The 24,034-nt window shown below is 67.7% G+C and overlaps 4 protein-coding genes across 4 annotated transcripts; 1 reads left to right on the top strand and 3 right to left on the bottom strand.

Annotated features, from left to right (window-relative positions):
- Positions 1-939: 939 nt before the first annotated feature.
- EMIHUDRAFT_440500 (hypothetical protein) lies at positions 940-3,093 on the bottom strand. The gene is made up of 8 exons (XM_005788976.1): positions 2,420-3,093; positions 2,275-2,354; positions 2,059-2,198; positions 1,799-1,916; positions 1,602-1,703; positions 1,442-1,528; positions 1,206-1,358; positions 940-1,130 (listed from the first exon to the last, which is right to left on the bottom strand). Exons 1-8 carry the CDS (start codon positions 3,087-3,089, stop codon positions 1,056-1,058), a joined length of 1,425 nt encoding a protein of 474 aa, XP_005789033.1. The 5' UTR covers positions 3,090-3,093; the 3' UTR covers positions 940-1,055.
- Positions 3,094-4,551: 1,458 nt separating this feature from the next.
- EMIHUDRAFT_226101 (hypothetical protein) lies at positions 4,552-8,665 on the top strand (the record flags this gene model as incomplete). The annotated part of the gene is made up of 13 exons (XM_005788975.1): positions 4,552-4,713; positions 4,944-5,141; positions 5,348-5,389; positions 5,557-5,787; positions 5,955-6,059; positions 6,181-6,312; positions 6,385-6,480; positions 6,617-6,895; positions 6,970-7,023; positions 7,193-7,421; positions 7,825-7,904; positions 7,983-8,056; positions 8,593-8,665. 13 exons carry the CDS (start codon positions 4,552-4,554, stop codon positions 8,663-8,665), a joined length of 1,755 nt encoding a protein of 584 aa, XP_005789032.1.
- Positions 8,666-17,574: 8,909 nt separating this feature from the next.
- On the bottom strand, positions 17,575-19,404 carry EMIHUDRAFT_440498 (hypothetical protein). The gene is made up of 4 exons (XM_005788974.1): positions 19,024-19,404; positions 18,585-18,947; positions 18,356-18,406; positions 17,575-18,134 (listed from the first exon to the last, which is right to left on the bottom strand). The coding sequence occupies exons 1-2, from the start codon at positions 19,100-19,102 to the stop codon at positions 18,589-18,591; spliced, it is 438 nt and encodes a 145-aa protein (XP_005789031.1). The 5' UTR covers positions 19,103-19,404; the 3' UTR covers positions 17,575-18,134; positions 18,356-18,406; positions 18,585-18,588.
- A 364-nt stretch (positions 19,405-19,768) lies between these two features.
- Positions 19,769-20,242, bottom strand: EMIHUDRAFT_226098 (hypothetical protein; the record flags this gene model as incomplete). The annotated part of the gene is made up of 1 exon (XM_005788973.1): positions 19,769-20,242. One exon carries the CDS (start codon positions 20,240-20,242, stop codon positions 19,769-19,771), a length of 474 nt encoding a protein of 157 aa, XP_005789030.1.
- Positions 20,243-24,034: the final 3,792 nt, after the last annotated feature.

Here is a 24,034-nt window from a genome sequence, read left to right as displayed (position 1 = left end):
CGCACCGCCGCTCGGCTCGGCCTCCGCGCCGCCCTCGACGCTCGAAGCAGAGGCCGCGGCACTCGCACCCACCGCCTCGCCTGCGCCGCCTGCCTCAGCCGACGGCGCCTTGCTCCGGCCCGCCGCCGCCACCTCCCCGAGGTACGTCCTGAACGCCTCGACGCACTCAGTGTGGCCCTCATTCTTGGCCCACTGCAGCGCCGTCTTGCCGTCCGCATTGCGCAACGTCATGTCTGCGCCCGCCCGCAGCAGGCGGAGAACGACGGCGGGATGGCCGTAGAAAGTGGCGAGCATCAGCGCGGTGTCGCCGTTCTTGTCTTGCAGGTCGATCTCTGCGCCACGCCGCAGCAGCAGGTCGACGACCCGCCCTTTGCCGCCCTGGGCAGCCGCTGCCAGCGCCGGCCAGGCGTCTTGCGAGTCTACCTCCGCTCCGTGCTGCAGCAGCACGTCCACCATTCGCTCGCGGCCGTGGTAGGCGGCACCGTTCAGTGCTGTGTTGCCGAGACTGTTCTGCAGGTTGATGTGCGCACCACGCTTCAGGAGGAGCTCGACAATCTGCACGTGCCCGTGCTGTGCGGCGATCATCAGCAGCGTGCATGGAACCATCTTGCCGGCCTCAGAGGGTAACTCAGCGAGCGTGTCCGCCTTCCCGCCCTCATTCAGCCACTGTCGCACCGGTCCCACGCGGCCGTCCGTAGCCGCCTTGAGGACATTCTTTGGGGCTTCACCACCCGGCGCGCTGCCAGCAGACGGAGGAGGCGTGCGGAGCGCGGCGGTGGCGCGGGAGGGCGGGGCGGGCATGACGGCTTGGCGGCGCAAGAGGTGGCCGGCCAACTGTGATTTCTTTTTGTGGAAGCCTATACCGATTTCTTTCCGACGAATGCTCTCAGCGTGCCACAGGCCGGACAGGCTCTGCCGTTTTGTCTTTCTGCTCCACGCGGCGCAAGCTTATTCTTTTACTACGTATAACCCTCTCTTCCTGCGGCGGCGAGGACGCGCGTGCAGGCAGGTGCCGCCGCGCCAGGCGCGCACTTGTAGGCGTGTTTCTCTAGTCTCTACCCCGCGGGCGTGCCAAAGGAGCGTAGCACCGCGCGCAGTTTTGGGTCGAGCTCGCCAAAGTCCTCGAGGTCCTGCGGCGTCGGGGGAGGGTTGCGCTGGCGAGGGGCGGGGCGGAGAGGGGCTTGGCGGAGCGCAGGGTTGGCCGCCTGCAGCTGCCCCGCGTCGAGGAGGGGCCCGTCTCCGACCTGGACGCGAGGCAGCCGCTCGTGCCGCAGCAAGCCGCGCAGCGCCTCGCGGTCGACGACGACGCCGCCTCGGCCGACCCGGTCGGCGGCAAGGTCGAAGATGTCGAAGGGCACCTGCGGCGCACGGGGGCGGGGCGCGGCGTGGGAGGCCAGTGGGGCCGGTGCCGCTCCTCCAGCTTCTCTGTCTGCGCACGCGCCTTCTTCGCGCTGAGCAGGTCGATGACGCGGCGGCAGTGCTTGGCGGTGCGCGCCTCGGCGGCGGTGCTGGTCACGTAGACGCGCACCTGCTCTCTCGGCGGGCGGTCCGTCAGAGGAGGCGAGCTTGCGCGGTGAGCCGCTCCGCCCCGCTCGCTCGACCGGCAGCCGGCCTGGCGGCAGAGGCGCCCTGTGCGCGCCGCCGCCCTGCCACGCCTCCCTCCAGCCCGCCGGCAGGACGTGCGTCGGCCACGGCGAGTACGCCTGCGCCCGGGGCGGAGGGAGTGGGGCGGAGGGAGTGGGGCGGAGAGCGTGGGGCGGAGGGAGAGGGAGAGGGGGTGGAGGGAGGTCGGCGGTGCCTCGGCGGCGAGCGACGGGCCACCCGTGGGCGGGCGGCGGCGGGACGGGGAGCCGCCGTGCGACCGGGACGCGTCGTCGTCGTCGCCGCCGGCTCCCTGCCCCAGCACGGGCGCGGACCTACAGCCGGAGCGCTGCAGCCTCGCCGCCCCGTCCCGCGAGGCACGACGAGGGGCGGGCGAGGGGCGGGCGGGCGAGGGGCGGCGAGGTGCGGGCGGCGAGGGGCGGGCGGGCGAGGGGCGGGCGGCGAGGGGCGGCGCGCCAGCTGCGGAGGCTGTGCTGCGGCGCGGCGGCGGAGGCTGCGGGGCGCGGCGCGAGCGGAGAGAGCGGCGTGGCGACGACGAGGTTGTCGGGGCGCGTGAAGAGGCCGTGCCTCGGCGCGCAGTCGAAGTAGCGCACGCCCTGCTCGCAGGCGCCGCTCCGTAAGGGGCTCTCTCCTCTGCCTCTCGCCGCGTGACCGCGGCGCTGGTGGCCGCGCCTGCACTGCGCCGTCGTTCTTGCCGCGCGCCTCGTCGAGCTCGACGCCGACCCACTCCCCCTCCCGGAACCGCGTCTCGCCTAACCGCAGGCCGCGACTCACGCCCGCGCGCAGTGCCAAACGGGCCTCCCAACTGCACGCTCGCCCACGAAGCGGACCGTCCCTCGGTCGCCAAACGCGGTGCGCACGCGCATCCCAACCGCAAGCAGCCCGTCCACCTCGTCGATCGCCAGAGGATCGAGCGGCACGGCCGGCGTCAACGCGGCAGCGCCCGGCGTCAACGCGGCGGCCGCAGCTGAGGACGTGTCCGCCGGCTCGGATGCAGACAGGACGCGACCATTCTGGCGCACCGCTGCGCTGCCGACGATATCGTGCGTCTCGGCCCGCATCGGCGGCGGAGGCGGTTTGGAAGCCCGCTCCGCGCACGGCGGTCTGCACGAGCGCACTGCCGCGGCACAAACGATGGGATTCAAAGGTCGCGTCAAACCGCTCGTCATACTCAGCGGAGAAGCTGGAGGTGCGTTATCGCTGCTCGCTCCGCTCGCAGCACCAACCGGAACTGGGACGGCTGCCTGAGTCGGCTGTGGCTGTGCTGTAGCAGCAGGCGGCGGCTGTGGCTGCGTTCCAGTAGCGGGCGGCGGCCCGTTGCCACCCTCGGGCGGCAGTGCTGAGCTGCCTGCTTCTACAGCTGCGATGGCGGCGAGTGCAGCCTCAAGCGCCTCGAGCGCTTTCGCCGACGGGGTCAGCGGGTCGTGCACGAGGGAGGAGGACTCCGCCGACCCGCTCTCCATCGCGCACCTTCCATCGGAGGCCATTGAACAAAAGAATTCACGCGGGGGTGCCCATCCCTCCTCACACCACGGAGCCTCACCTACAATCTCGTGTTGTACCTGCGCCATGCGATCCAGTGCTGCCAGGACCCGACGCTGCTGCCCAGTCACCGAGGAGGGGTCCCTCTGCGACCCGGAGCTCCATACGGACCTCAGCGCCAGCCGCAGGTCCCTACCGCTAGCTCTCAAAGGACACTTGAATAAAAGAATTTCTGTAGGTTGCGGTGGAGTCAACAGGATTAGACAGAGAAGGCGCGAGGATGCATAAGAGGGGAAGGCGGGCCCCGCAATCGTCGCCTAACCATCTCGGAAGGCGAACAGGCGAACAGCAGAACTAACCCAGACCCGTGTTTACCTTATGGCCCGCCCCTCCCTGCCGAACGCACAACCCCCCAGGGCTAGGGCTCTCTAGCCCGTAACCCGATACCGATCATCCGGCCCGCTGGGTGCGCTTCTTAGCTCCCCGGCCATGGATGTGACGAGGTTAGCGACTGCACTCTAAGTGCTCCAAGTGCTCCTGGCGCCTTCCCTGCGGAACGCGCACCCCCCAGCGCCCAGGGCTAGGGCGCTCTAGCCCGCAGCCCGTCCCCGAGCATCTGGCCCGCTGGGTGCGCTTCATAGCTCCCCGGCTGCCAACTGCACTGAGTACAGTTGTGCTCCAAGTGACAACAAAACTCCCTCGCACAACACTTCACGCGGGACTGGCGAAGAAAAGAAAAGGCGTGATCTGGGCCCGGGGTTGGTGAAGACGGCGTCGATCTCTCTCTGTCGGTGCCGTTCTCGACTGTCAGTGCTGCGATCTGGGCCCGGGGTTGTGTGATCTGTGATCTGTGAGGGTCGGCCCGCAGGGGCAGATTTTGTATACCGAGGCGGTGCCTGCTGCAGGGTGCCCGGTGCAAAGCGCAGGCGGCGGTGCCCACAGGTCGGACCTTAAGACAGCATTGTACTCGCCGGGTGCACCGGGACCCAGCTGTGAAGAGTCCGCAAGGGTCCGTGCCAAAATGGCCAAAATCGAGCCTGGTTTGGCCGACTCTGCAGTGGCCGCAGGCGGTGATGGCGGACGCCAACGAGCCTCACGCGCCGGGCCCCACCTCAGACAGTACCTCCGGTGGGCTGCATCCACTCACTGCGGGGCTGCTCGCTCGCCATGATCGTCGATGTGCACCGACGGCGACCGCCCTCTCGAAGCGCCCAGCCGTCCGTTAGTTTTTAGTCGAACGAAATATCATTGATTGACAAGATCGGGAAGCTCGGGCACGATCACAGAGTGTCGTGGAGCCAGGCAGAACTATCGCACGTCCGTCATTCCTCACCTGTATCTGTGCCTCCGTGAAATCACTCCAGAATGAGGGACGGCCGAAATCCAAACACGGTTCGTTTCCGACGGTCATTATTAGCATCATCCGCGCGGCTTCCTCCCTTGTCCACACACCCCGCACTCAGCCGTATGAGCGACCGAAGGAGCAGCTCGGGGCGGCGCAGCAGCGGCTCGTCGGCCGCGAGCGAGGCGGCCGCGGAGCCAAAGGAGGAACCTTCCTCCAAGAGCGAGAGCAACCCGCTGTGGCCGAGCGGGGTGCCGCTCGAGATGGTGGAGCAGTTTGTGGAGGAGGTAATGCTTCAGAGAGGCTGCGAGACTCTACCCTGTACAGGGCGTATAGACTACCGCGACGCTCCACCCGGCGCTGCGCGCCGCCGCCAGCGCTCCTCCAAGCGGCAGTCACGGGCGGCGGTCGCTCTTCACGATGACCGCACACCTATGACCGCACACACCCGCTTCAGGTGGAGTGCGCGTGGGGGTGTTCTCCCACCGATGACACCCGCACTGCGCCGCGGTCCCAGATTCTCAACGACGCCGACCTCAACATCCAGTCCATCCCTGACAGCGTGGAGAAACAAATCTACCTGTCAACAGTCAAGATTGCGCTCAACGCCGTGTACAAGGGTCTCTCCTCGTTGCACGGCATGGACGTCGTTGGCCACAAGATGATCGTGCGGCGGCTCGAATCGCTCGGCGCGGTGAGCGGCATCGTGCGCGAGGTGGCGCGGCATCACGAGGTGAACGCTTCAGACGCACCCGACGCTCTCCCGAGAGTCTTCCCGACACTCCTGAGACTCCTGAGACTCCTGAGACGCATGCTCCGCATGCCCCTGGCCCCTGGGCAGTCTTGAGCCTTATCTAGGCGCCCGCCACTCATTCCCTTGTGAGGAGCCACACACAATACCTCGCCTCGCTTCTCTCCTAGGGCCTGGAGCTCGTTGCGGACCGGCTGCTCGCCAATCCTGCGGTGAGTGATGGACAGTCCACCATAGCCTATACCGCTTCAAACGGCAGCTCGCCAATCCGGCAATGAATCTCACAGCACAACAGCAGGCTGCCCCCGGGGCTACCACACAAGCGCGCAGTCACCCATCAAGCGCACGCTCAAGAGTGATCGAACACGTGCCACTGCAGGTGAACCAAAAGCTAGTGCCCGATTTCGTGGAGCGCAAGCTGTACATCAACTGCCTCCAGCTTCTGTTCCGCCTCCTCGACTCGCTCGCTGCTACCTTCCGCATCACCGTGTGCGGCCATGACGTGCGCGTGAGCTTCGAGGCCATCAAGGACGAGAACGGCAAGAGCATCTCTGTGGAGGAGCGCGCGCAGAAGCTCTCTTCGTCGCTGACTCCGCTCGACCTCGACGCCGTCGCGAGCTTCGCAAGGGAGTCTGGCGCCGCGCCCGAGGAGGACAAGGCAACGCCGCCGAGACACAAATCCACACGCGACTCTCCTAGACACTCTGATCGGCACGTCTGCCGCCTGTGCTGCCGGCGCTCGGCGGCTCATTCCCGCCTGCGATCCCCTTTCCTCAGTGGTACGATGTCCTCGGCAAGGGCCGCCGGGCGCTGGTGTCGCGTCTCCACACGACGCTGTACGCTCTCGTGCTGGGCATCATCGACGACTTCCTCTCGAACACGGTGATGCGGGCTCTAGCGAGACACGACTACTCCCTCTGCAGTTGTTCGCCCCCGACCCAGTCCTCTCGCGTCGCCACGGGCATACACCCGCGACGAGATGTCCGTTCACATGTCCCGATAGGTGCTCACCTTTCTCACCGATCGCATCTCCTTCGACATCGTCCCGCGCAGCGCCTATGGGGGCGACGAGAGTGGCGGCCCGAGGGACGTGGTCGAGCGGGACTCTGCCGACGCCTTCACCGTGACCATCGAGGTGCCCCGCGCCTAACTCCGCTATCCCATTAGACACACCTGCTCGTCGCGTCATTTCTCGGACGAGGTATAGGCGCCTGGGTTGCATCCAGAGGACCTGGATGTGTCGCTGGAGGACGGCGTCCTCTCGGTGAAGGGCAACACGGAGGTGGACAGCGAGGGGAACAAGGTTGAGCGCCTGCGCAAGGAGAAGGAGAAGGAGAAGAGGCATCGCTACTGTCGCCCGCGCCGTTGCCCTCACCGCGGCCCTCGCCGCTGCCCTCACCGCGGGCTCGCCCCCGGGCCACAGGCGCAGCGGGGACAAGGAGAAGCTGGTCGAGACACGGACCGTCTCGCACGATATCTGCCTGCCCTCGTCGCTGTCGATGATCGACGTGTCGGCGATCGAGGCAACGACGGAGAATGGCGTCCTGCGCGTCGTGGTGCCCAAGATGCTGGGGAGCGTCAAAATCCCGGTCCGGGACCGGAAGCTGCTGACCCTCGCGAGCGGCTCGCGAGGGCTGTCGCTGACGGAGAGCGGGATGCGGAAGCGGCAGCTGGACAAGGGAGACCCGTCCGCCTCCGGCGCCTCTCCCTCTCCGATGGTCGTCGGAGGTGCAGCTGCCGCAGCCGGCGCCCTGGTGGGCGCCGCGCTGACGTGGTACTTATCCTGCAGCAGGGCGGAGGAGCCCAGCTGCTACATCTATTGAAGTACGAGCTCGCGTACCTAGGGGTAGGGGGAGAAGTTTATATCTTGCGCCTTTTCTTTTTCTCGTTTACGCATTCTTTTTCTTCGTTGATGTTGTGCGAGGTTGATCTTCCTAAAATTCTTCTTTTGAGCCTGTCTGCCCCCCCTTTCTCTCGCCCGCCCACCCTCTCACTCCCCCTCCCAACCTCCGGAGGTGCTCCGGCCCGATCGCATGTCGATGTTCCTCGCCGTCGGAGTGGTCTCGCTCAACAACCTCCTGATCCACACGCCAAAGCTGGCCGACGCCTCCGCCAGGCTCGTGCCGTGGCTCTTTGTGTCGACGGCGGACCACCTCGAGCACCACCGGAGACTCACGTCGCACTACGCGGCGCCGACCATCTCCATCGACCGCCTCCTCGCTTGCTGCTTCGGCAAGCCCGCCCGTCCTGGAACGCGGAGTTTGACGCGCCGCGGAGCAGATCCGGGCCGGACGGCAGGGGCAAAGGAGCGGCCGCCCCGCGCGGAAAGGAGGAGTAGAGAGGTGCTCGGCGCTAGACAGCCAGCGGAGGTGCCGCGGTCCTCCGCTGCCAGCCATGGTCTCCCCCAGAGCTCCCGCGCGCACCGTTGGCCAAAGTACAGGTTTCGATCCGGGCCACCGCAAATTTTGATGAGCAAATTTCGAGGGGCGGCCGCAAATTTTGAGGTAGATTTTGATTGTCAAAATGTGTCCGTCTTGGCACAGGATAGAGCATATAGGCGGCGAACACCCAGGTGCGCAGGGACATCGCGACTCTGCCCGCTCGCTCGACCCTTTTGCCGCGAGAGGGCGCCGGCCGCGTGTAAGAGGTGGCTGGCGCCCTGAGGCGGCAATTGGTGGCGTGGGGAGTGCGGAGAACGCTACTGGCGGCGCGACAGGGCCTCTCTCGGTTGCGTGTGCCGCCCATCGGCACGCGGGTGCGCAGACATCGCGACTCTGCCCGCTCGCTCGACCCTTTTGCCGCGAGAGGGCGCCGGCCGCGTGTAAGAAGTGGCTGGCGGCCTGGCGCCCTGAGGCGGCATTTGGTGGGGTCAGCGTGCGGTGCTGAGTCTTACTCGTCGGCGCTGGGGCCAGATCCCAGCGCAGAACTCTGCAACGCTGGCATACAAACACAAGAAGACTAACCCTAACCCTAACCCTAACCCTAACCCTAACCCTAGGTCAGCGTGTGGGGCTGAGTCTTAGTCGTCGGCGCTGTGGGGCCAGATCCCAGCGCAGAACCCTGCAACGCTGGCATATACAGACACAACCAGACAACCCTGACCCTAACCCTAACCCTAACCCTAACCCTAACCCTCTAACCCTAATAACCCTAACCTAACCCACCCCCCAACTCCACACCGCAAATTTGAAAGATCCTGATGAAAATCAGGCCCGACTGCAAATTTCTTCAAAATTTTCGCAGGCGCTCCGCGCCTGCAGATTTTGAAATAAATTCGACAAAATTGGTACCTGGCCCAAGCGCACCGCCATCGCGCCGCATCGGCACCGGCACCGGCTCTGCTGCGAGAAAGAGGCGACCATCTAGGCCGACGTGTTGTATTCGTTACGATTTTTCCCTCGTCGAGTATCCACAGGTCTCAAGATAGTGACAAGAACGCGATATACACAAGAGTGTCGATGCTCGATCAACGATCACTCTCTCACTGACACTCGGGGCCAGCAATGGCAGCATGCCTGCACGTCCACGTGCAGAGCCCTCGACGCTAGAGCAGCTCACCAACGAGCAGGGAGAGGGGCATCAGCGCTAGCAGGGCGCATAGCACGCTGAGCAGGCCGAGCGGCAGTTGAGCCTGTCCGAGGGCGGCAGAGGCGTGGGCGCAGTGGGCGGCAGGGCGGCTGGGCGGGTGATACCAGCGGCTGAGGCCGAGGGGTGGTAGCGGCCGAGGCGGCGGCCGGTCGAAGGCGGGTCGAAGCGGCGTGGTGGGCGGGGGGTCGGGCGGGTCTCTGGCCTCACCTCGATGCCGAGCAGCGGCGCGCGTGCGGCGAGGAAGCGGAGCACGACCAGCGCGACCGTCCAGCCGGCGGCGAGCATCACGCGCGCGAGTTGCGGCTCGGTTGCGAAGTGGGGCGGCTCGAACCTGGCCGAGGGCAGCAGAGCTCAAGCGGCGGTGCGAGGGCGGGCGAGAGTGGCCCGTGCCCTCCATCCTCGCCCCGACCTCGGCTATCTCCAGCTGGCGGCAAGGCGTAGAAAGCGGTTGCGGCATCTCTTGGTCGCTCACGGCGCGTGAGGCGGCGGAAGCGTCGCGCCCTCCCATAGCAAGCCCAGACCGAGCGCAACGGCCTGGCGCGGGAGGCGCGGCTGGCGTCAGAAGGGGCGGCGGGGCGCGGCAGCAAGAGGAGAAGTGACCCCCCCCCCCCTCCCCCCCGGGCCGGGCTCCCCCCCCCCCTCCCCCTGCAAACCCCTGTCGGCGACTCCGCCCCTCTGGAGGGAGTGTCCTCTCCCGGCGTTCTCTTCCTGCATCCCGCACAGCAGCATCGTAGCGTCGCGCTGGTGCGCCTCCCCTACAAACAGGCCCCGAGAAGGCTGCCAGAGAGCTCCCGCCCACTCCTTCCACCCGAACCATCGTCGCCGGCGGAGGAAGCGCCGCGCAGCCGCAGCGCCCGCGCGCAAAGGCGCGGGCACCCTGCGGCGGCCGCCCCCGCCAGCAGCAGCAGCAGCCCCGACGCCCAAAAGTCGACGGCGCCTACTCGCGCGAGCGGGAGAGCAGTTCGCACAGGGTGTGAGGAGAGGAGAGGAGAGGAGAGGAGAGGAGAGGAGTGGCGAGGCGAGGAGAGGAGAGGAGAGGAGAGGAGAGGGGAGGAGAGGAGAGGGAGCGCGCCGCCAGTTGGCCCGTGCAGTCCGTGGAAGAGCCAGGGCAGGCCAGAGCCTCCAAGGATGAAGGCTGCGATCTGGACGTAGACAAAGTACTGCGGGAAGCGCGAGAAGAGGAGGTACGAGAGCCCGCCGAAGAATGCGAGGGAGAGGGCGCCCACCGCCAGCGCGAGAGCAACCGGCTCGCCGCGAAGCAGCAGCTCGTGCGCCCTCCGGCGGCGGAACGCCGACGGCGGCAGCCTCGCGACGGCGGCAGCATCAGCATCCCCCGCAGAGACAGCACGCCGCAGCGCATGCGACGCTGCTCCTGGGCCCTTGCGGTCCGCGAATGCATTAGCGCGCCCACCTGCTGGAGCCTGCCGGCCTGGGTTGCGCTCCGTCAGCCAGACGCCCTCGCGCTTATCCGCGAGGAGCCTTGTGTAGCCTCGCGGCTCTGAATCGCGGCGAGGGCCCGGCGCGCTCTCCGATCGACCGACCCCACACCCTGTCCCCAGCTCGACGCCCTCGGATGGAGAAGTTGCGCCGGCGTGTAGCCCGGTCGTCGGGCGGCTTACAGCGGTGGCGCGAGGCGTGCTCTGGGGCGCGCGCATGGCGACCCGATAGTACTCCCTCACACGCGAAAGAATTCTTAGGATACAAGCCTCTCTCACAGCACACTGGCACGACAAGGGCGCAGACTGGCGCGGACTGGCACACACACAGGCTCACCACCGGAGCCGCCTAAGCGACTCCGTTAAGAACGGCAATGCACTCCGCACCATGCACAATGCCGCTCTCCCCGCACGCTAGCTCGTTCACCGTCTGCCACGCCAGGCCGCAGGCAAGGCTACGCAGAAGGCGCTCGACGACGGCCTCTCGGCTGGGGCTGCAGCGGAAGCGGGCGATGCTGCTGGAGATGCCATCATCGACGGCAAGACGCCCGAGGAGGCGGCAGCCGCTGGCGATGCCGCAGGTAAGGCCGCGCAGGCGGCGCTTAATGATGGCCTCTCGCCTGAAGCGGCTGATCAGGCCGGAGATGCGGCGGCCAAAGCTATCCTCGCCGGCAAAACGGCTGAGGAAGCCGCCGCCGCCGGCGCCGCCGCAGCAAAGGCGTACGACGACGCCATCGACGAAGGCCTTGCGCCTGAGGCGGCTGAGCTTGCGGCAGAGGCGGCTGGTCAGGCCATCATCGACGGCAAGTCCCCTGAGGAGGCCGCAGAAATCGCGAAGGGTGCCGGTGAGGCTGCGCAGGCAGCCCTCAACGAGGGGCACTCTGTCGAGGCGGCAAAGGAGGCCGCCGAGGTCGCGGCGGAAGCGCTGAGCAACGGGGCGAGTGCCGAGGACGCGGCGGCCGCCGCGGCCACTGCCGCGGACGAGGAGCAGGCCGAAGTCGATGCTGGCATGTCTTCGGAGGCTGCCAAGGCAGCGGCGGATGCTCGTGCGGTCGCCATGGAGGACGGAAAGACCGCTGACGAGGCGGCCAAGGAGGCAAAGGCCGCCGCAGCTGCGGCACAGGCTGCCCTCGACGCCGGCCTCTCGCCCGAGGCTGCCGAGGCCGCGGCGGCGGCGGCTGCAAAGGCCATCGCAGAGGGCAAGAGCCCGGAGGAGGCGGCAGCCGCCGCCAAGGCAGCGGGTGAGGCGGCTCAGGCAGCTCTCGACGCGGGCCTCTCGCCCGAGGCCGCTGCTGCGGCGGGCCAGGCCGCAGGCGACGCCATCATCGCCGGCGAGGACCCGGAGACGGCGGCTGCTGCTGGAGAGGCTGCCGGCAAGGCGGCCCAGGCTGCCCTCGACGCGGGCCTCTCGCCCAACGCTGCTGCTGCAGCGGGCAAGGCCGCAGGCGATGCCATTGGCGAGGGCTTGTCGCCCGAGGTGGCGGCTGCAGCAGGAGATGCTGCCGGCATGGCGGCCCAGAAGGCGCTCGACGACGGCCTTTCGCCCGAGGCTGCGGCTGCGGCAGGTGAGGCGGCGGGCGACGCCATCATCGCCGGCAAGACGCGAGAGGAGGCAGCAGCCGCGGCCGAGGCTGCAGGCAAGGCGGCTCAGAAGGCGCTTGACGAGGGCCTCTCGCCTGAAGCGGTCGCCGCGGCGGGCGAGGCAGCAGGCGACGCCATCATCGAGGGCTACTCGCCCGAGCGGCTGCGGAGGCTGCCGCCGACGCGCTGGAGAAGGGCCTGACGCCCGAGGAGGCGGCCGAGGCGGCGGAGGCTGCCGCAGACGCCGTGGAGAAGGCGCTCGACGACGACCTGTCGCCTGAGGCGGCCGATGCGGCTGCAGAGGCTGCCACCGACGCGCTGGAGAAGGGCCTGACGCCCGAGGAGGCGGCCGAGGCGGCGGAGGCTGCCGCCGACGCCGTGGAGAAGGCGCTCGACGACGACCTGTCGCCTGAGGCGGCAGACGCGGCGGGAGAGGCCGCTGCTGATGCGATTGCCAAGGGCCTGACGCCCGAAGAAGCCGCCGCCCTAGCCGAGGCTGCCGCCGACGCCGCGGAGAAGGCGCTTCCGGAGTGCGTGACCATTGCGAAGATGAAGGAGACCATGAATGCGTGGATCAAGGACGAGTCTCACCTGGCTGACGGCGAGGCCAAGCTCAGCAAGCTCCTGGAGGACAACGGCTACGTGGAGCCTTACGACTTCCGGTACTCGAGCTGGTCGGCGGTCTCCGACGGGAACGCCTACACCGCGACCTACTCGGCTAAGGCGTCCTGCGACACGGCAGAGTGCCAGGCGGCTAACCCAACATGGAAGGAGGAGCTGACCGTGCCCCTCGGAGAGGACAGCTTTACCGTGTGCAAGGAGGGCGTGGCTGAAGAGGTCGCAGACGCTGCTACGGAGGCTGCTGCCGATGCGATTGCCAAGGGCATGACGCCCGAGGAGGCGGCCGAGGCGGCGGAGGCTGCCGCCGACGCCGTGGAGAAGGCGCTCGACGATGACCTGTCGCCTGAGGCGGCCGATGCGGCTGCAGAGGCTGCCACCGACGCGCTGGAGAAGGGCCTGACGCCCGAGGAGGCGGCCGAGGCGGCGGAGGCTGCCGCCGACGCCGTGGAGAAGGCGCTCGACGACGACTTGTCGCCTGAGGCGGCCGATGCGGCTGCGGAGGCTGCCACCGACGCGCTGGAGAAGGGCCTGACGCCCGAGGAGGCGGCCGAGGCGGCGGAGGCTGCCGCAGACGCCGTGGAGAAGGCGCTCGACGACGACTTGTCGCCTGAGGCGGCCGATGCGGCTGCAGAGGCTGCCACCGACGCGCTGGAGAAGGGCCTGACGCCCGAGGAGGCGGCCGAGGCGGCGGAGGCTGCCGCAGACGCCGTGGAGAAGGCGCTCGACGACGACCTGTCGCCTGAGGCGGCCGATGCGGCTGCGGAGGCTGCCGCCGACGCGCTGGAAAAGGGCCTGACGCCCGAGGAGGCGGCCGAGGCGGCGGAGGCTGCCGCAGACGCCGTGGAGAAGGCGCTCGACGATGACCTGTCGCCTGAGGCGGCAGACGCGGCTGCGGAGGCCGCCGCCGACGCGCTGGAGAAGGGCCTGACGCCCGAGGAGGCGGCCGAGGCGGCGGAGGCTGCCGCAGACGCCGTGGAGAAGGCGCTCGACGATGACCTGTCGCCTGAGGCGGCCGATGCGGCTGCGGAGGCTGCCGCCGACGCGCTGGAGAAGGGCCTGACGCCCGAGGAGGCGGCCGAGGCGGCGGAGGCTGCCGCAGACGCCGTGGAGAAGGCGCTCGACGATGACCTGTCGCCTGAGGCGGCCGATGCGGCTGCGGAGGCTGCCGCCGACGCGCTGGAGAAGGGCCTGACGCCCGAGGAGGCGGCCGAGGCGGCGGAGGCTGCCGCAGACGCCGTGGAGAAGGCGCTCGACGACGACCTGTCGCCTGAGGCGGCCGATGCGGCTGCGGAGGCTGCCACCGACGCGCTGGAGAAGGGCCTGACGCCCGAGGAGGCGGCCGAGGCGGCGGAGGCTGCCGCAGACGCCGTGGAGAAGGCGCTCGACGACGACCTGTCGCCTGAGGCGGCCGATGCGGCTGCGGAGGCCGCCGCCGACGCGCTGGAGAAGGGCCTGACGCCCGAGGAGGCGGCCGAGGCGGCGGAGGCTGCCGCAGACGCCGTGGAGAAGGCGCTCGACGATGACCTGTCGCCTGAGGCGGCCGATGCGGCTGCAGAGGCTGCCACCGACGCGCTGGAGAAGGGCCTGACGCCCGAGGAGGCGGCCGAGGCGGCGGAGGCTGCCGCCGACGCCGTGGAGAAGGCGCTCGACGACGACCTGTCGCCTGAGGCGGCAGACGCGGCGGGAGAGGCCGCTGCTGATGCGATTGCCAAGGGCATGACGCCCGAAGAAGCCGCCGCCCTAGCTGAGGCTGCCGCCGACGCCGCGGAGAAGGCGCTTCCGGAGTGCGTGACCATTGCGAAGATGAAGGAGACCATGAATGCGTGGATCAAGGACGAGTCTCACCTGGCTGACGGCGAGGCCAAGCTCAGCAAGCTCCTGGAGGACAACGGCTACGTGGAGCCTTACGACTTCCGGTACTCGAGCTGGTCGGCGGTCTCCGACGGGAACGCCTACACCGCGACCTACTCGGCTAAGGCGTCCTGCGACACGGCAGAGTGCCAGGCGGCTAACCCAACATGGAAGGAGGAGCTGACCGTGCCCCTCGGAGAGGACAGCTTTACCGTGTGCAAGGAGGGCGTGGCTGAAGAGGTCGCAGACGCTGCTACGGAGGCTGCTGCCGATGCGATTGCCAAGGGCATGACGCCCGAGGAGGCGGCCGAGGCGGCGGAGGCTGCCGCAGACGCCGTGGAGAAGGCGCTCGACGATGACCTGTCGCCTGAGGCGGCCGATGCGGCTGCAGAGGCTGCCACCGACGCGCTGGAGAAGGGCCTGACGCCCGAGGAGGCGGCCGAGGCGGCGGAGGCTGCCGCCGACGCCGTGGAGAAGGCGCTCGACGACGACCTGTCGCCTGAGGCGGCCGATGCGGCTGCGGAGGCTGCCGCCGACGCGCTGGAGAAGGGCCTGACGCCCGAGGAGGCGGCCGAGGCGGCGGAGGCTGCCGCCGACGCCGTGGAGAAGGCGCTCGACGATGACCTGTCGCCTGAGGCGGCCGATGCGGCTGCAGAGGCTGCCGCCGACGCGCTGGAGAAGGGCCTGACGCCCGAGGAGGCGGCCGAGGCGGCGGAGGCTGCCGCAGACGCCGTGGAGAAGGCGCTCGACGATGACCTGTCGCCTGAGGCGGCCGATGCGGCTGCAGAGGCTGCCACCGACGCGCTGGAGAAGGGCCTGACGCCCGAGGAGGCGGCCGAGGCGGCGGAGGCTGCCGCAGACGCCGTGGCGAAGGCGCTCGACGACGACCTGTCGCCTGAGGCGGCCGATGCGGCTGCGGAGGCCGCCGCTGACGCGCTGGAGAAGGGCCTGACGCCCGAGGAGGCGGCCGAGGCGGCGGAGGCTGCCGCCGACGCCGTGGAGAAGGCGCTCGACGATGACCTGTCGCCTGAGGCGGCCGATGCGGCTGCGGAGGCCGCCGCTGACGCGCTGGAGAAGGGCCTGACGCCCGAGGAGGCGGCCGAGGCGGCGGAGGCTGCCGCAGACGCCGTGGAGAAGGCGCTCGACGACGACCTGTCGCCTGAGGCGGCAGACGCGGCTGCGGAGGCCGCCGCCGACGCGCTGGAGAAGGGCCTGACGCCCGAGGAGGCGGCGGAGGCGGCGGAGGCTGCCGCCGACGCCGTGGCGAAGGCGCTCGACGACGACCTGTCGCCTGAGGCGGCCGATGCGGCTGCGGAGGCCGCCGCTGACGCGCTGGAGAAGGGCCTGACGCCCGAGGAGGCGGCCGAGGCGGCGGAGGCTGCCGCCGACGCCGTGGAGAAGGCGCTCGACGATGACCTGTCGCCTGAGGCGGCCGATGCGGCTGCGGAGGCCGCCGCCGACGCGCTGGAGAAGGGCCTGACGCCCGAGGAGGCGGCCGAGGCGGCGGAGGCTGCCGCAGACGCCGTGGAGAAGGCGCTCGACGACGACCTGATGTGTGCCACCGCTGCCGGGGCTTCGGTATCCGCTGTGCAGGCAGCTGGCGAGGCTGCAGCCCAGGCAATTCTCACCGGCAGGTCGAAACTGGCCGCTGCTGCGGATGGCGCTGCTGCTGCAGAGGCCTCACAGACCGCTCTGGCCTCTACCGATGTCATTATCGATGCGGTGCCCGGCACGGACAAGGCGGCCGGAGGCTGTTCTGAAGCCGAGAAGAAGGCAAAGGTTGCTGCTCTCAACAGCGGCTTCTCTTTTGAAGCAGCCAATGCTGCCGCCGTCGCGGCCGCTGCGTGTTGCATTGGGGATGCGGCAGCTGCAGGAGCTTATGCTGCTTTGGCTCACCAGCATGCGACCGAAGTTGGAGCCACTGCTGTGTCAGCCGACGCCGCGGCCGAGGCGGCTGGCACCGCAATCTGCACAAAGAAGAATCCGTTGACAGCAGCAAGAGAGGGTGCGATTGCTGCCGAGGCGGCTCAGGCGGTTCTCGATGAGGGGTCCTCACCAGAGGCCGCAAGGTGGGCCGCGAGGTTGACGCACGCGCGGTCGCCAGAGGCGGCCGCAGTGGCGGCGAAAGTGGCAGACAAGGCCTTATCGCGCGGGAAGTCCACGCAGGAGGCCGAGGCGGCTGCCGCGGCAGCGGGAACGGCCGCTCAGAAGGCGGACAATGCAGATCTCTCGGTGGAGGCCATAGAAGCTGCGGGTGAGGCAGCTGGTGATGCTGTCATCGCGGGCAAGTCGCCGACGGCCGCGGCAACTGCCGGCGCCGAAGCGAGCGAGGAGGCACAGGCGACATTCGAGAGCGACACTGGGGACGCTCACTGGGTGGCCATGGCAGCGGCCTCAACTGCAGCCTCGGCCTTCGCCGAGGCCGGCATGGGTCGTGACGCCTCTATCGCGGCGAGCGTGGCTGCTGTCGAATCCCTGGCGCTCGGCGACTCGCCCGTGCAGGCCGCGGCAATCGCTGAGGCTGCGGCGAAAGCAACGCAGGCGGCTGTAGACGAGGGCAATCCTCCGGACGCTGCGAGGCTCGCGGGCAAGGCTGCAGCCGACGCTGCGCGGCTAAGCACGGCGCCGGTGGCGCCGGCGCTTGCGCCGCCGGTGCCACCCGGCTGCACTAGCTACTTCGGCATATTCGTCCGGTGCGACGGTATGGTCGGCGCGCCCAAGTCAGAACTCTTCACCTTGCTCGGAGAGGAGGCTGGATCGCCTAGCAATCGAAGCGGTGGCGGATCCGGAGTCGGTTGCGGCAAGCCTGACGGGCGAGGGCGAACGCTCTGTACGTCGCCGCCCAGCCGCGTCACTGCTGAGGACGCGGCGATCTCGAAAGCGTCGCCGTGGCTGTCTCTGACCCCTCTTGGTACGGTTATTGTACCCGCCTCGCTCCTTGGCGTCGCCTTATTCGCCTTGAGTCGGAGGCGCGCCACGCGGCGGTCTACGGCGTTCGAGGCGGTGAAGACGAACCCGCCCAGCGACGCGCGCAGTTCGAGCTCTGCCGCGGCGGCGGAACTAGTCTAGGACGGTACAGACTCGCACATCTCCCTTGGACGGAGATGTTTGATACAGTCATGTTGATTGGTACTTGTACTTGTGTGGAGTCCCACTCTGACTCGCACCTCGTCTTAAATTCTTGCGTGCCTCTCTCGCAGGCTGATTTTGGCTGTTTTCGAGCTTGTTTTTGTTTTCAGTCTAGGGGGCCCGACCCCCTCAGAGGCGGCGGGCGGGCGCCCACTTACCGAGAGATCAAAAACGCTCGGCCCAGGGTTTGTATTATTAACAACGAATGCGCTCTCAAAAAAAGTAAAAGAGCTAAGAGCAACATAGAGGGAACCAGAGTCGAGTCCTCGAGAGGAGTGTGAGTGTGTGTGTGTGTGTGCTCGAGAGGACAGGGGAGGTACCCAGTGAGGCGACACGACGAGCTCGGCGGGTTCTGGAGGGAAAGGCGGGGTATGGAACATGGCCTTATCGCGTTGGTGTCCAATCCGAGCCTGGCTGTTCTTCGCCTTCCTTGCTATCTACCTTTGCATCTTCTCACTTCTGCCTCCTGGTCCTGTACGCTCTACGCGGTCTCGGAAATCCGCTTGCTATCCTCCACGTACGTGTGCGCTCCTGAGTGCGCTTTGAGGGCCGGGCGTCATCCCGCTCTCCGATCCATCCGCCGGCGCTTGGACTGCCCGCAGCCGCTGCTGTGCACACCCAAGGCGGCCTGGTGCTCCGCCAGCGCCGCCATCGCCGCGCTCCGCATCGGCTTCTCGAACAGCGCGTGCGCGCCCCCCTCGACAATCCTCAGCGTCGAGCCCGGCCAGGCGGCGCGCAGCCGGCTCGCCGCCTGCTATCACGTGTTTGATTATGCCGCACTCATTCTTCCTATCACCATGCGTCGTCATTCTCATCGCCATCACGATCATCACCGTCATTGACAATGCCGCTCGCCGCTACTCTGCAGACCGCATGGGCTCGACGCATGGGCTCGACGCGAGGGCGGGGAGAGCGCTCCGCTTCACCCATCTCTACGAGTGAGAGGTGTCCGTCTCAGTCACTGCTGGCCGCCTGCGGCGGGCAGACCACGTCGTGTCTCCCGTGCAGGATGGAGCATGGCACCTAGGTCAGGTGAGGTCAGGTCAGGTCAGGGACACTTCTCCGCACACAGAAGGTGGTGGGGCAAGGGCCGGGCTAGTCCCTCGCGACTCCACGTCTAAAAGACAGGCGCCCCACGGCATTCAAAGTGCGAGGCCCAGTGCGCGTGGGCGAGCGGTGTGGGAATGTGTGCGCACAGCACCTGTTCACAGCCTGCCCGCCGTGAAGAGACGCCGTTCACACCCCTCCGTCTGGCCGTGCAGCAAGGCGCAAGCCACCCCTCGCAGCGCCCCAGACGCCCTCCCTACCTCGCCCAAGATCCCGTCACACACGTACTCGCGCCCCGACGCTCCCGCCGCCTCATCACCGCCGCCACCGCCGCCGCCGCCGCCGCCGCCATCGCCGCTGTCACCACCGCCATCGCCGCCGCCTCCGCCCTCGCCGCTGTCACCACCGCCATCGCCGCCGCCTCCGCCCTCGCCGCGGCGGCCCTGGGCGAGGCCGGACAGGTGGCAGCCGTGCTGAAAGAAGTGGAGCGCGATCTGCGCGCCGGCGACGAGCTCCGCCGCGTCGTGCGACGCCTAGAGGCGCCGAGAGGCGCCGAGATGAGACGAGATCCGCCGAGATCGCCCCTCGCTCCGCGGCGTCGTGCGATGCCGGCGACGGCGCAAGCGTCTCCATCTCGTCCTCCCACCTACCATGCTCGCAATCGTTGCGCATCGGTGGCACGGGTCTCCTTATCACATCACGTGAGAGGCCACCCCACGGTCATCTGGGTGAGAAGAGGTGATGTCATCTGGGCCGCCTCTTCTCACGGTCATCTGGGTGAGAAGAGGCGCGGCGCCTCGTCTCTCCCTCCGACCCGTTGTTGTCGTGTGTGTGCTTGTTCTGTTGTGACCATGTTGCATTCCACCGCGAGTGTCGATCGCGAGAGGCCCGCAGCTCCACCTCGCCCTCCCGCCTGCGCCACAGCCTCTCGTCTCCACCGCCATGCAAACTCCCGCAGCTCCACCTCGCCCTCCCTCCTGTGCGCCATCGCCTCTCGTCTCCACCGACAACAACGCAAGTCCCGCCGCTTCCATCTCGCTCCATCTCGCCCTCGCACCGCGTCAGCGCGGCGGCCGCAGCGAGCGCACCCTCAGGCGGCACACTGCCTGGCGGCGGCGGGTGCTCGCGGCTGACGGCGGGGTCGGTGAGCAGCGCGTGGCAGCGCGAGACGAGCACCGGCGCGGCGAGCCCGTCCGCCGCCGCCGCCCCCGCCGCCGCCGCCGCCGCCGCGCCCGCGCCCGCGCCGCCGCTCGCGCGGAGCAGGTCCTCCCACCTAATCTCGTGTAATCTCGTGTAATCTCGTGCAATCTCGTGCACTCTTGCGCGGAGCAGGTCGTCTCACTGGTCCGGGTAGAAGCGCGAGGCGCCGGGGGCCTCGTAGAGCCAGCCAACCTCGGCGCGCGTGCCGAGGAAGACGCCGTGCGCGATAGCGAACGTGACGCGCGCGCTGTGCCGCGCCGCGTACAGCGCCACCAGCAGCGAGCCGTACGAGCTGCCAAACACGGCCCAGCGCTCGATCCCGAGGCGGCAGCGGACGGCCTCGACGTCGTCGATGAGCAGGGCCGTGGTGTTGGCGAGCAGCCGGTCGGCGCACCGCGAGCGGCCGCACCCGCGCTGGTCAAAGGTGACGAGCCGGAAGACGGCCGGGTCGAACAGCCGCGGCACGTCGGGAGGAGTGCCGCCACCCGGGCCGCCGTGGAGGTAGACGATGGGCGTGCCGCCCGGCGCGCCGTACTCGGCCACGTGCAGCTCGTGCAGGCCGTCGCGGGTGGGGAGAAGCAGCGTGCTGGTGGGAGCGTGCTTGGGGTGCATGGGGCCGAAAGAGAGCGGGAAAGGAATTTTACTATACAAGCCCCTCTCACAGCAGACTGGCTCGGACTGGGACTACAAATGGCACAGAGAGAGAGAGAGAGAGAGAGAGAGAGAGAGAGAGAGAGAGAGCCTCCGGCTGTTTGCGGCGGGCGGCTTGCTGCTCGCTGCGATGGCGAAAAACTCGTCTCGCCACACGCCAAGGGCTTATGCTCTGGCGAGACGTGAGGCGCATGCGCCCAGGAGGGGAGGGGGCATGTGTAACGACACTGCTAGAGATGCCTTTCGGGGCCCAGAGATAAAACTTCTGTGATGCCATGCGTGACCTAGTAGTGTCCCCAGCTATGGGCGTGTCCACGTTGGAGCCAGATGCGAGGCCGATTTTCTCTTAGGGGACCCCTAGGGTTCTGAGGGCCGGATTTTTTTAAGACCTTTTAAGAGATTGGCGGCTCCAGAGCCGCCTCGGTGCGTTTAAGAGATTGGGCCCATGCTGCCGCTCCCATTTAAGAGACCATTTAAGAGAATCGCACACCGCGCCCAACCTGAGCCATTTGAGCCATTTAGAGCGTTTAAGCGCGGGGAGGCTGGCGGGCGGGCGGGCGAGCGAGCGGGCGGGCGGGCGGCAGAGAGCGAAGCGCTCTCGGGGCCGAGCGAAGAGCTTTTGCCGCCCGTCGGCAAGTTTTGAGTATAGACCATTCATGGTGTGATCGCGTTTAAGGGCGCGGGGAGGCTGCCGAGTCGTTTGACCGTTTAAGACCGTTTAAGGAATCGGCGGCCCAGCAGCTCTTAAAACTTGCCTAGGCAAGTTTTAAGCCGTTTAAGCCGCAGGCGCCCCAGGGCCCACCCTTTTAAGCCTAGGGGTCCCCTAAGGATTTTCTTAACCACGGTCTTAAAATAGTGACCCCCCGTGCCTGCATTTTCTTAAATGGCAATTTAAGCCCCCAATCTCCTCATTTCTTAAAAGGTTAAAAAAATCCGGCCCTCCCTAGGGCCCCCCTAAGCCCCTCTGCCTCTCCCACCCGACCCGACCCGGAGGGCTGGATCTTCTCCTCGCCATGTGCTCGCAGTGTGCATGCACCTCGCCGCACCCCACGTGTTATTCTAAATACGTGCTAAGTGCCTCGCCGCCCTCGCAGGAGTCGCTTAGGCGGCTCCCGTGGTGTACCTGTGTTAGTGCCAGTGCGCGCCAGTCCCGTGCCCAGTCCCCAGTGTCGTGCGAGGGAGTTTTGTTGTAAATTCTAATTATGCCCTTCAAGCAGCTCTCACTCCGCAAGCAGGACGCGGCGCTTGATGCCGGCGAGGACCCCGAGGCTGGCTGAGGAGATCGACCTCTTCTTCTACATGCGGTGTAAGAGATCTGGCAACATCGGCGCGGCGCCCTCTAATGGAAGGAGCGGTTGGGCCGAGCGGTCGCCCCATGCACGCGCCTGCACTTCAACGCAGACGGGGTGTCTGCGCAGAGTTTCAATGGGGACACCGCTGGCCCCGTGCTAGTGGTGTACAACGGCATCACACCACCGTCGGACCATAAAGGACGAAGCCTCCTTAGTGTTCAACCCCGCTCATCGCCGCCCGGAAGACGAAAAATCACGTACGTTGCGGCGGGTTGCCATCGCGTCCTTTGCAGGCGGTGATTGGTCAATCCCAAGAGACCCGCGGTCGTCCGGTGGCGCGGCGCACCTTGTTGATCAGCAGCTTTGACGGCGGCCAGCGCGGCCGCTCAAGCGCGGGCAGGTGCTCGACGAGCATCTCGGGCGGCAGCTTCATGAGCGCGGTGAGGCATGGGCGGAGGATGGCCGCCTGCCCCTCCCAGACCTGCGGTGGCCGGCTGAGCCAGCGCGGCAGGGAGGCGGCGTGTGGCACGAGCGCGCTCGGAGGGAGCTTGGAGAGCATGACCATAATCGACTCGGTGAACAGACTTCGGCCAGCTTTCGCGGGCGCATCCACTTCGGCCTGATCGAGGAGCGCCGCCAAGGCCGGCGCGAAGGGGACGATGGCCTCGGCGGGGACTTTGAGCAGGATCGCCACGGACGCTTGTGCGGCTCCTGTGTCTACGTAATTGTGGATACTGTAGTACAAGGTGCTTTCCGCCATGATCCATCGAACGCATGCCGCTACGAACGCGGTGAGCTGCTGTGGACGCGCCCGTTTCCCCAGGAGCGAGAGCACCACTATTTGCCCTGCCCTTGTAGCGCCACCCTCGCCCGGCGCTGAGCTCACCAGCTGCAAGAGAGCTGGCATCTGGGCGTCAATCACAGTGACATGCATCCGGCGCAGCTCGTCTTCGTGCATTGTACGCCCTTCATGCAGTACTGCGAGCTCGCGCAGCTCGAGGAGCAGGGCGTGCACGCGCACCACCTCACCCGTGATGCGCTTGAGCCAGCGCGTTAGCGAAGCGCGTGTTCCAGGGAGTAGCACGCCGAGTTGCGTCGCTTGGAATTGCACGACGCCAGGCAATGCGTCGCGGAAGCAACGACCCGCCGTCACCACGCGGGCCAGCTCCGCGGCGCTGAGGCTCAGCAAAATATGCTCGAGGAGCACGAGCGGCAAGTCGCCGATCAGCATGGCTTCCCACGGGACTGGCAAAAGGAGGTCGAGGCCGGGGCCGCGCACGGGGAAGCTTCGGGTTCGAGTCGTCAAAAATAACACAGCGGATTCGCGAACCGCGAGCGCCCCGCCCTCGTCGCCTAAAGCTCCCATCGTGGAGCAGGGGGTGATATGGATTTCATACACGCCGAGCGCGCAGGCGCGACACATCGGAGACAACAAGGGGATCCGGCGTGAAAGAGCTATCGACATTGACGTTGACCCAGCCGATTCCACCGATGTCGACGTCATCACCTCCGCGGCTACCGCGCTTTCGCTCGACGACACCGTGGAGAATCGCACCGAGGACCTTGCCGAGGCGATAGGCCGAATCACGTTGGGCCCCGCCCCCGCCCCCACCCCTCGGGGTGGGGGCACCCGCCCCGGTCGGGCACCGCTTGCGGCGCCTGGCAGGGGCACCCCCTGGGTGGGGGCCGGCGATTCCCATGCCGGCTCTCCGCCACAACCCCCGCCGGGAGGGAATCCCTGCTCACAGAAAAGGGCTCCGAGCCCTGTCTCGCGCACGCCCCTGGCGGGCGCCGCGGACCAGTTCCGCGAGCGCTCGTCAGCGGGTGGTGTGCGGTTCTTGCCGTAGTTCCTCTTCCCCGGCGCCGTCTGGCGGACGCCTGCGTGTCACGAGTGTGAGCCGCTCGCGGTTCGTACGCCCGCTTGCGGGTTCGAGTGGCGGGCCATCCCGCTTGCGGGATGGCTTAGCGGGTTCGAGCCGTCACACATTGGCTGCCGGGGTGTGCCGAGGGGGGGCTGGGTGGGCGGTAAGCCGTCATTGCCCGGCGCTGCTTGCAGCGCTCTGGGTGGTAGTGGCGGCGCTCCAAGAGTGGTGCTCTTGGGAAGAGGTTCCTCCTTTCCGCTCCCCCCCCCCGCAAGGCGCGAGACACAACAAGGTTGCCGAGGCTGGCGAGACTGCGAGGTGTGCCGAGTCTCGGGGTTTTTGTCTGGCCGAGTCAACCTGGGGCGAGCCTCGGCGAGACTGCGTCTCCTCAGCTGTTCCCACAGCAGGCTGGAAGTACCTCGCCAGTGCCGAGGGGGAGAACCGGGAGGCGGTAAGTAAGTCGTCGTCGCTCGGCGCTGCTTGCACGTTGCCAACGATTCGTTGCAGCACCATGGCGATGGCGCTTAAGAGGTTCCTCTTTTCCGCGCCCCCCCCTGCAAGGCGCGATACATGATACATGATATACGGTAAGAGGGGGG

Source organism: Emiliania huxleyi, assembly GCF_000372725.1.
Source record: "Emiliania huxleyi CCMP1516 chromosome Unknown EMIHUscaffold_130, whole genome shotgun sequence".
NCBI lineage: Eukaryota > Haptophyta > Isochrysidales > Noelaerhabdaceae > Emiliania > Emiliania huxleyi.
Note: the sequence above shows the minus strand (reverse complement) of the source record. Positions and strands in the feature narration are given on the sequence as shown.